At 42.7% G+C, this 10,900-nt stretch overlaps 1 protein-coding gene across 1 annotated transcript; it reads right to left on the reverse strand.

The window, feature by feature from the left end:
• Positions 1-1,959: 1,959 nt before the first annotated feature.
• On the reverse strand, positions 1,960-10,477 carry LOC139229225 (cathepsin K-like). Its single transcript, XM_070860886.1, has 7 exons — positions 10,355-10,477; positions 9,174-9,296; positions 6,974-7,153; positions 5,102-5,323; positions 3,709-3,877; positions 3,202-3,307; positions 1,960-2,056 (listed from the first exon to the last, which is right to left on the reverse strand). Exons 1-7 carry the CDS (start codon positions 10,475-10,477, stop codon positions 1,960-1,962), a joined length of 1,020 nt encoding a protein of 339 aa, XP_070716987.1.
• Positions 10,478-10,900: the final 423 nt, after the last annotated feature.

A 10,900-nucleotide genomic window follows, 5' to 3' on the forward strand; every position in this document is an offset into this window, starting at 1 on the left:
AAAGATGGAAGGAAAAGCAATGTGTGAGGAGGACACAAAAAACCTGCAAAAAGACACAGACAGGCTAAGTGAATGGGCAAATATTTGGCAGATGGAGTATAGTGTTGGAAAGTGTGATGTTATGCACTTTGGCAGAAAAAAATCAAAGAGCAAGTTATTATTTAAATGGAGAAAAATTGCAAAGTGCTGCAGTAAAGCAGGATCTGGGGTTCCAGGTGCATGAAACACAAAATGTTATTATGCAAATGATCAGGAAGGTCAATGGAATCTTGGCCTTTATTGCAAAGGGGATGGAGCATAAAAGCAGGGAAGTTTTGCTACAGTTATACAGGGTATTGGTGAGGCCACACCTGGAATACTGCAGCAGTTTTGGTTTCTATATTTACGAAAGGATACACTTGCTTTGGAGGCAGTTTAGAGAAGGTTCACTAGGTTGATTCCGGAGATGAGGGGGTTGACTTATTAGGAAAGGTTGAGGAGGTTGGGCTTCTACTCATTGGAATTCAGAAGAATGAGAGGTGATCTTATCGAAACGTATAAGATTATGAGGGGGCTTGACAAGGTGGATGCAGAGAGGATGTTTCCACTCATAGCGGACACTAGAATTAGAGGGCATAATCTGAGAATAAGGGGCCGCCCATTTAAAACTGAGATGAGGAGAAATTTCTTCTCTAAGAAGGTTGTAAATCTATGGAATTCGCTGCCTCAGAGAGCTGTGGAAGCTGGAACATTGAATAAATTTAAGACAGAGATGGACAGTTTCTTAAACGATAAGGGAATAAGGGGTTATGGGGAGCGGGCAGGGAAGTGGACCTGAGTCCATGATCAGATCAGCCATGATTGTATTAAATAGCGGAGCAGGCTCCTACTCCTGCTCCTATTTCTTATGTTCGTATGTTAAGTAACACTGCATGGTAAGTTAAGTTCTGGGCCAATGTTAATTAGTGCCTAGCACCAATATTTCGGTCCTGCCGGCACCGCCATGTTTGGCAGCCGTTAACACGTGGCCGCGGTGGCATCGGCAGCTTTTGTGGCCGTCACGAATTTCTAGGCCATGGTCTCAGGATAAGGGCTTGGCAGTTGTGGACTGAGATGAGGAGAAATGTCTTCACTCAGAGGGTTGTAACTCTTTGGCATTCTCTATCTGATTGAGCTGTGGTTACTCAGTCGATGAGTATATTCAAAGCTGAGATCGATAGATTTTTGGACACTAAGGGAATCAAGCGATATGGGAATAGAGCAGCAAAGTGGAGTTGGTGCAGAAGTGCAGCCGTGATCCTATTGAATGGCAGAGCAATTGGAGGGGCCGAATGGCCTACTACTGCTCTTATTTCTTATGTTCTTATCACCGCAACGACTACAGTATTTCTACCACTACCTTCCATTGCAACTATGGTTGGGCAATAAATGTGGTCTTTCCAGCAATATACCTCATCCTGGAAACAGATGTATGAAGGTACACTGGAGCAAGTGTCTCCCAAGATTTTTCAAGCTGTTACAAAATCATCAAATTGCAGCCATAAAGTGGGCCATTTATCCCATCGAGATATGTGCCAGTGGTTTATTCCACTTGAATGACCTCGTGTCCCTCCACTCACATGGTCATACCCTATACTCTTTACAGTTCTCTTATTCAAACAGCTTTCGCAATCCCTCACTAGAAGTAGACAATGACAGTCAGGTGCTTTGAAACTTTCTTTTATTCATTACGAGAAGCACTATTCAAACAACCCAGCAACATACTAACCAAATACTCTTCACAATGTGAACAAGGTTTTGAACACAGGAGGTTGAAAGCAGTGGGTTCGGTTCCATGCTGGTTCTCGAGGCAAATGAGTCTTTATTACAGATTTGGCCAGGAAGCTGGCATCTCAGTTACAATATAATTCACAAAAAACTTTAAGTCATCTAAAATAATTTCATCTGAGTGATTGCTTTTGTTATTGAAGTGGAGAGTATTCAGATTACAGGATACGAAGCACTGTAGTTAATCCCACACATGTTCTTGCCCTTGATCAGCCGCATGTAGCCGTCCTCGCCCCAGTTTGGTCCCCAGCTGGAAAAGCAAGAATATTTGTGAATATCTAAGCCAATCTAGTCACACCCCAAGTGAACATGGTAAGGATCCTTGCAAGTTTGCTTTGTAACATTTGATATTTTTTGAAGTGGCTTGAATGGATTTTGGTTTAATTTAGATGATGTTACCGACAGAATGCTGGGTCAGTTTACAAAGGGTTAACTTCTGGAGAAGTACAAATCCATGTCGAGAGGTGATTAGGATAATTAGGTGGAACAACAGATGAAAGAGCCAATTCAATTGTGTACTCTTGCATACCACATTAGCTGTGAGACAATGAGGATCCTTTGAGCACATCCCGTAGCAGTTTGTATTTACCCTTAATGCAAGGATGGTTATCATTCAATGTACGCAGCAGAGGACTTAGCTAATCAGACAATATAGTGAGCTCCCACATTATGTGAAGAGATCTGGGTGGGGTTTCACTCAATGTGCACCATCGATTGGCAGCTGGGCAATATTCAATGCATAGAGTTGAGGGAAGGATCAAAGATTAGCTTTTGCCTCTCTCCTCTTTACCTGGGAAGTCAATCTGAGGCAGCCAGAGAGACAAAGAGCTCACACTTTCTACTCAGCCAAAGTGAGGCTGACATACTACAGGTGAAGGAGCAAACATATACAGCCTGTGAGGGTAAAGATAAGCACCAGTTAGTTAAGGGACTGCTAAGTTGCCAGTGAGTATATAGGCATGCCCTGTCCACTCCATGCACCGACCTGGTATTGCAATATTTCCAGGAACGGTGCAACTTCGCCTCTTGGCCTTTTGGCCTAAGATCAAACACATTGGTGCAAAGTGATCTTTGGCATTAGAGTTGATCTGGAACGAAATTGGATTAAAAAAAAAAAAAATTACCGTATGAACTGCGATAAGAAATAAAAAACCATGCTGAAAAAATTGTATTTTGTCCAATCATATATTTTACTGCATTGGTTTACAATTGGCCTCATTTTCATGCTCCTGAAAACTACAGCAAGACCAACTGAAGTCTCTGTTCCTTAATCCTCCCTCATCAATATATAGCTGATGCCCAGGCATTCTTTGGCATCACCCTTTCTGTATAATCTCTGCGATTCTGAAGCTTTTCAGCAAGGCTGACTGTCCTTTACCTGTAGATATTATTTACCTGTTTTTAATGATCCAGTAGCCTTTTGGATGCAGATCCACATACCCTACCAAGAGCACTACATGGTCAATATGTTTGATGTTGCATTCGTCATTGTCATAGATACCTGTAAAATGGAGGATGGAGCTGTAGACATAAACAATTCCAAACTCACATTGGAAATAACATTATGTTAGATTGTGAAGGTCAGAGCAACAAGATTTTGCGTTCATATAGCATTTCCCACAAAGCAAATTGGCCCAAGCAGGAAGTTGTTAGGGAAGGTAACCGAAGGCATGGTCAACGAGGCCAAACTCAATGAAGAATTCCAAAGAAGAGAAGAGAGATAGTAAAGTGCAGATGCTTCAGATGATAATTCCAGAGAGCAGGGGTATATTGGCTGCAGATCCTGCCTCTGGAGATGAAGTGGAACTCCATTGTTGCTCTTACATTGATGTCTTGTACAGTGAGTTTGCGAGGTAGGATCTGAACCATGGTGAAAGAATAAAAGATTAGAATATTCTTTACCTGACTTGTAAAACATCCAGGAAGGATGTGATGAATGAATGATTACAGCAATTGGTCCAACACTTGCCACCATTTCAGCTAATTTTTTGTCCTCGTAATGCTTAATCCTTCTGAATCCTTTAATTGTGGTGACACTCTTAGAGCTACTGAATAAGCACTCTGTGTTTTTCTATTATTAAAAAAAGTAAAATCTGTTTAGCAAATCGACAAATAATCAATTGCATAAACTGTCAAACCCACATCCCGTCACACACAAAATCCCACTCACACATCCCCCCAGCCCTTGCCGTCCTCCATTATCTCTTATTCCTTCAACGCATCGATGTCAAAATCCTCGCCCTCTTCTTGAAGTCTCAGCACAGTCTTGCTCATCCCAAACTCTGCAAACTCCTCTCGGCCTAACATTCCTAATCACACCCTCCAACTCTTGTCTCCTGTGCATTCCCCTGTCCTCTCCACTCTACTATCAGTGGCAGACCCATCTGGACACAATGCCCCCACACGCCTATCCACCCACTCGGGCTCTCTCGATATAAATCCTCTGCCTTGCTACATTCCTCTCCACTTCAAAAGCCTCCTTAACCCCTATATCTTCAACAGTCCATCTGGCCACTTCCTCTAATCTCCAACCTGCTCCTGCTAAGATCTAACTCTCAACTGCTCAATGGTTCAGCTGCTTATTCACTGAGCAACTTCGCTGTACACAGCTAAGTGATCTCTGTTTAATTTCTACTCTGTGCTGAGTTACTGAACCTCTGCTGGGATAGTTACTAGGAGCTACTACAATTTGACTTCAGTGCCCCTGCGTAAGGAGAGAAATTTGGTCGGGGTTCCTACTCCTGATCTCTATCCATGACCCCACTGGAAGACGTTGTCCATAAGCATTGAGTGAGGAAAGTTTCAAACACAATTGTGATTCCAGCCATGGTTTCGAGGCCAATCGCAATCAAGGTTTCATATTTGAAGAACGTTTCAATTAGCAAGTTAATCTTTACAGCTATTTCTACCAGAAGTGGAGAAATGGAGAATATAAATGCAGCAGGAGTGTATTTTCTGATGACTTTCCCCACCTATGATCAAAGAGTGAGCATTATTGAAAGGTGTTATCATTCAGAAATGACTACTTAGGGAGAGAGCAGGGCTTTTGGGAAAGGACAATGGAAAATTCACTCCACTGAAGCACTTTAGGGATAAAGGACCTTCCTACTGCAGAGTTGAAGAATGTAATGTGATTGCCAATATATATGAGGACATTCAAAACCCGGCAGCCTCTGTAAACACAGTTCCTTAAAGTCCAATGAGGGCTGTACCTTAAACCAGAATATCTTTCAGACTGATAATGGACAGCCACGTTCAACTGTGTGAAATGGGAACAGTCAGGCAGTAAGTGTACCTTTGCTTTGTAGGGGTACGATTTACTAGATTCAATGCCATTGTCACGTATGTATTGGAAGGCACGATATGGAATGCCTCCCTGGCACCCATAATTTTTATATTTATCTGAACAGTCAATAACGTTTTGTACACTCAGTTCCTTGTATTGTTGCGTTCTCTTGGCCAATTGTCCTTCCAGAGCCCCAATGGCACCAAACGCATAGCAGGACAGACATGGGCCCTGTCGGGAAAGCAGATCAGTTGGCAATGGTCAAAAAGTTCAAACATTTTTTTCACAATCATCACCACTTTGATTGAAAGCGAATAGTGCTCAAAGGCAAGATATTGATTTCCCTTTTGTTTCAACCATGAATGCCAAGAACCTCTTCCGTCGGGACAGAAAGTACATGAACTCTGTTCTGCATAATACTGAATTCCAGACAACTGCCCTTACCTGTGTATCCATTCACTTTGAGGAGTCCAAGCTACAGCACATGCTGAGGTGGCACCACACAGCTCCCCAGTCCCTCTCACCATTTGTGGGCAGCAGCATAGCTACACACATCTCAGAGGCTGCATTCAATGAGCTTGAGAAGCAAGAACCGATTGAGTTACAGTGTGCAGGTGAGGAGGGACACGTGGTGGTGGCCGAGGAGGATAGATGGCTGCATGGCTTCCATCCATGCCATCCCTGTGCTTTCTCAAGTGCAGCAGCGTGGTGACATTGGGCAAAACACACCATGCTTCTGTTAAAGGGGAGACCGGTCTCCCATTCCCATTGTTGTCTCAACCCCAAGGCCCAACTGCAGGTTGTCTCCTGAATTGAAGATTCAATTGCCATGAAAATCTGGGTACCTTTGCCCTCTGGAACAATTCTCACAAGTAAACAATAGGGCAGATGATGTTTGCATGGCATGGACATGATGGGCGAAAATGGCCTCCTTCCTGCTGTAAACTTCTATGATTGTATGATTCTATAATCTGGACACAGACGGGCGAGGTTGTACACTTCACACAAGAGCACTGCAGCTCCTTTTCACTGTTTGTTTCAAGCATGTGATGCCATAACTTAAAAGTATTAAAAGCCCACTTGTAAATCAGCTGTGATTATTTAATTTTTTAGTCTGGTCACTTAAGCATATGCCAGAAACCCAAATTGTTAGATCAGAATGAATACTTATAACCTAATTGCCTGCTCCTCTTCTCATTATCGACCTATTGTCTCTTGTCATGTATGTATTGGAAAGCACGATATGGAATGCCTCCCTGGCACCCATAATTTTTATATTTATCTGAACAGTCAATAACGTTTTGTACACTCAGTTCCTTGTATTGTTGCGTTCTCTTGGCCAATTGTCCTTCCAGAGCCCAATGGCACCAAACACATAGCAGGACAGACATGGGCCCTGTCGGGAAAGCAGATCAGTTGGCAATGGTCAAAAAGTTCAAACATTTTTTTCACAATCATCACCACTTTGATTGAAAGCGAATAGTGCTCAATTGCAAGATATTGATTTCCCTTTTGTTTCAACCAATATATATGAGGACATTCAAAACCCGGCAGCCTCTGTAAACACAGTTCCTTAAAGTCCAATGAGGGCTGTACCTTAAACCAGAATATCTTTCAGACTGATAATGGACAGCCACGTTCAACTGTGTGAAATGGGAACAGTCAGGCAATATCTTTCCTCCTGCTATCTATCTGTCACAGCTCTAACTTCTGTCAAACACAAGGTGATTATAAATGTTTAAAGTTCGTGACCCCCAAGGGTTATTAGTGCCTACACAAATGATCACGCCTCAGGAATCATTCGCCAACCCCAACAAACACAAGAGTTTCAACAGTGCTGAACCGAGGCCTTGAACAGACATTGCAGAAAGTAGCCGGTACCTGGTTCTGTACTTTTCCAACAAGGTCCGTTTGACTCCAGTCCACACTTCTGGGAAGAGCACCCACTTCCTCCACTTCTTCCAGTTCCTCCACTTCAACATCCAACAAAGCCTCGTCCATGTAATTTGCCATTTCATAGATCCTTGCATCAGTGTACAATTGAACAAACTCCATGGGTGTCTGGGAGAAATGGTTGCATAATACTTACTACAGGGCTATTTCTACTAAACATGCAAAGCCAAAATCCATTTGTTTATGCAATTGTAGCTCCATATCATTCCATTGTTTGTAATTTGCAGCCAAGTTTTATGTGAAAGACAATTGGATTATAACAGAGACAGATCTTTCTGGCTAAGGTGTGTATGAGATGGAACCCCTGTGAATAGGGACAAGAGACATGAGGGGAAGGAAACTAGCTCTTGGCATCTGCTGTAGACCATCAAGTCAAGTGGGGGAATGGAACCAAGAGGTTTGAAGTCAATAAGGAGGCATCTACAGGAACAGATGCCAGTTTTGTGGATAACATCTTCATTATCAGGAAGAGATTAGTGAATCTTTAAAAGGTCCTGTAGGAGAAAAAGTTTGAACCTGGACTCAAAATTGGATTGTTGCATGGAACAATTGATCAATAAATTCCTGTAGGCAGAGGCATTTTTCGACTGGATATTAAATAATAACTAGGTAGAGCAGGTTAGTGTTAGAGAAGTGCGTGGCAGATGTGACTATAACATGGTATAGTTTAAGGTTAGACTTAGGATGGAAGGCAGACTGATTCAGTTGAAGCATTTACCCTTAGAAAGGGAGATTTTGAAGGGATGAGGAGTGAGTCAATGAGATTGGACTGGAGAGTACAGTTAAATGGAGAATACATGGAATATATGCTTAGAAATAGAATACAGTGAGGAGAAACATACCAGTAGAGATGGAGGGTGACAGAAGGGAAAGACTGATGCAGGAAGAATATGGGCAAAAGGTTGTTCTGAAAGTATAAAGCTATGGGCAACACAGTAGACTGAGATTATATAAAAGGAAGGTAAAAGGAGGTTAGGAGACTGGTCAGAATAAATAAATAGGAAATGCGGTTAGGATAATAGAAACTATTGCAAGAAATGCAACCATTGCTACAAATATAATCGGATATTATATGCAAATATAATAGTGAAAGGGGAGTTATGATCTTGCCTATCAGGTTTCCTGAAGTCCTTTGAGGAACCAGACGTAGAAATTCTGCAGAGGTGATATATTTTGATTTTAAGCAAGGTTTTTGGCGCCGGGCCACAAAAGAAACTAGTCCACAAGACACGGAGGCATGAAATACGAGGCAGGCTTCGGAGATGGATTGACAATTGGCTAAACCAGCGAAAGTGAAGTGTGGTTGTGAGTGGAGCTGTGTTGATGTATAATTCTGGGTGCAGTATCGCAGCAAGAATAACAAGGCACTGGAAGCAATGCAAAAAGGGAAAACAAACTGATACCTAGGTTGAGATATTGAAACTGCAAGGATCGGTTAAAGAGCTGCGTTTTTTAACTCTGGAGGAGAGAAGTCTCAGGGGAGATATTATTCAAGTACTTGAGAGCCTTGAGGGAAAACATAAATAAATCCAAATAATATGTTTGAGATAATCACAGATTGCAGAACAAGGAGATCTGGGCACAAGCTGAGAAAAGAGGTGCACGGGCAGTTGAGATTTAACTACTTTACACAGAGGAGGTGAATGTGTGGATTAGACTGTCCACCAAGGCAGTGGAGGCAGGTAATGCAGAAAGGTTTAAGAGAGAATTGGATTGATGTTTGAGGGAGTGAGTGGGTGATTGAGATACATTAGATTTTCAGATCTGCCAGATGGATTACAGAATCTTTTCTGATTCTGTATTCTTTCAGATTTCCATGTTCCTTGTAAAAAATATTTTTTCTCAGGATTTGGGTATCACTGGCAAGGCTACTCATATTGCCCACCCCCAGTTACTCTGAGAATGTGGTGGTGCTGGGGGATTGATGGATCATGGGAATGTTTTGCTCACTTTAAATTAGTTGCATAGTTGGGAATGACAAGTGGACCACAGGCCATAGCAGTGAATCCAGCTGATATATTCTTGTCCCGTGAACCAGAGACAGGTTTGGTTAAATGATCTAATGTTGTTCTCCATCATGTCCAGTACCAATCAGCAATTTTGACCGTGTAACATTTGCATCACTCACCAAGTCACCAAATTGATTCATGGACATTTCATATGTTGAATTTCCTTGACTATATTGAGCATTGTGAGCTGCAATCTTCTCCAGGTTTTCCAGCCATACTGCTCTCCTGGCCTGATCTTCTTCCTGCACAAAGAAGATTGAGTTACTGCACTTTGCTGTTAGCAGCACCTAATGCCCTATTTTATTGGTTGGCTTCAAGTAAAAGGTAGGTATGGTTGGCCAAGTTATGAACCACGAGTGAAGACAACTGAGTATCCAAGTAGGTGTGATTATATTTGATGTCAGCCACAGCAGTAGAACAGATTGGAGCAAAGAAAGGAGATTGTTGACCAGGATAATCAAAATTAGATTTGGAGGAGAAAAGTGAACAAAACGATCAAATTTCTCTCTGGGACAGAGCGGGCCATAGAAACATCAGGAGCAAAGAAAGAAAAGGAGGAATGAAAGGAGCTTCTAGAAACGGTTTTGGCAAGAATTAGAAAGAACCACAGGGGTAGCAAGACAATGGTTCCTGCTTCATTTCGATAAAGTATGAATAACCCTGGGGTTTAACATGTAAGCAAAGAATGTAGGAGATGAATGCAGCTGCACAAATCTGAAGCAAGGCTTGAGATTACACAGTATTTCTTTCCCACAGAACATTAGGCAGAAGGAATGGATTACTGGCTAAAGCAGATCATGGTATGCCAGGCAGGAGTTGGATAAATCAGACATGCAACCCCAGTGGTGTGGGAACCTACTGTTCACATACTAATTAGAGGAGCTCCCAGTGATGCTGTAAACTTCAGCAGGTCAGTGATGGAGGAACTGTTGCAGATTTGCAATCCTATTTTCATCAGGAGGCCCAGTGAAGTGCAAGTTTAGATTCTTGGTAGTGTGGAAGCACCTAATTTCAGTGAATCACGATTGGTTGCTTAGCTGTTATTACCATAATTTGTGTTTTATCAATTTGACTGAAATAAATGGCCAACAGCCACCATGTACCTGGTTGGCAGTAAATCTCTAAACCACCACGGAAGGACAGTTTGAGGGAAACCCTGCTCTTCGATTACTGCTGTGGGATCCTTCACATCCAACTGAACAATATTAACAGGCAGACGGGGCCACAGTTTCGATAGACCCCCTCAAACAATGCAATGGTCCCTCAGTGCTCTACCAGAGCATCAGCCTAGATTTCTTACCACGCGAGGGTAGCTCTTCGCATAAGACTGCTTCCAGATTTCCCATTCCTCGTCTATGATTGGGTTAGCCGACGCCATGGAGACAACAGTCAGGATGCACATCACAAAGAGGGAAAGCTCCATGCTGAAGCCTCTCACACTTCAAACGTGTCACAGGGTCGATGACTTTGTGAAAAGCTGTGGGCAAAAGATTCAGAAGAATGTGGAGAGATGATGCAAGTCCATAATCTCACATTCCTACCCTCGTGATTAAGATGCTCTGTTAACAAACCCAGATTCTTTGTATCACCTTGTCACTGCTTCCTCTGCCTTTCAGATTATTTTCCAGCACGTGATTGCAGCCATTCTGCAGGCTCTACATGTTGTTACATGACAGTTCCCACTGGGCAGGATCCCAATCCCTGCTGTCCCATCGAGGAGGAGCTGTACAGCAGTAGGGACAGGGAAGAATGGCAGGGTGAGTGGACACAGCCCTCCTTGTACATCTCCTAATGGCAATCACAGAGTAAACAGGTAGAAGAGCTGAGATCAGACCAGCTACCTACT

Source organism: Pristiophorus japonicus, chromosome 18 (assembly GCF_044704955.1).
Source record: "Pristiophorus japonicus isolate sPriJap1 chromosome 18, sPriJap1.hap1, whole genome shotgun sequence".
NCBI classification, from domain to species: Eukaryota; Metazoa; Chordata; class Chondrichthyes; family Pristiophoridae; genus Pristiophorus; species Pristiophorus japonicus.

Excerpts from the sequence above, each read along its gene's own strand:
- LOC139229225 (XM_070860886.1), bottom strand. The coding sequence starts at position 10,477 with ATGGAGCTTTCCCTCTTTGTGATGTGCATCCTGACTGTTGTCTCCATG. Across the intron at positions 9,297-10,354 it reads CGAAGAGCTACCCTCGCGTG|GAAGAAGATCAGGCCAGGAG; the intron begins GTAAGAAATCTA and ends TTCTTTGTGCAG. Across the intron at positions 5,324-6,973 it reads TTGGAAAAGTACAGAACCAG|GGCCCATGTCTGTCCTGCTA; the intron begins GTACCGGCTACT and ends CTTTCCCGACAG.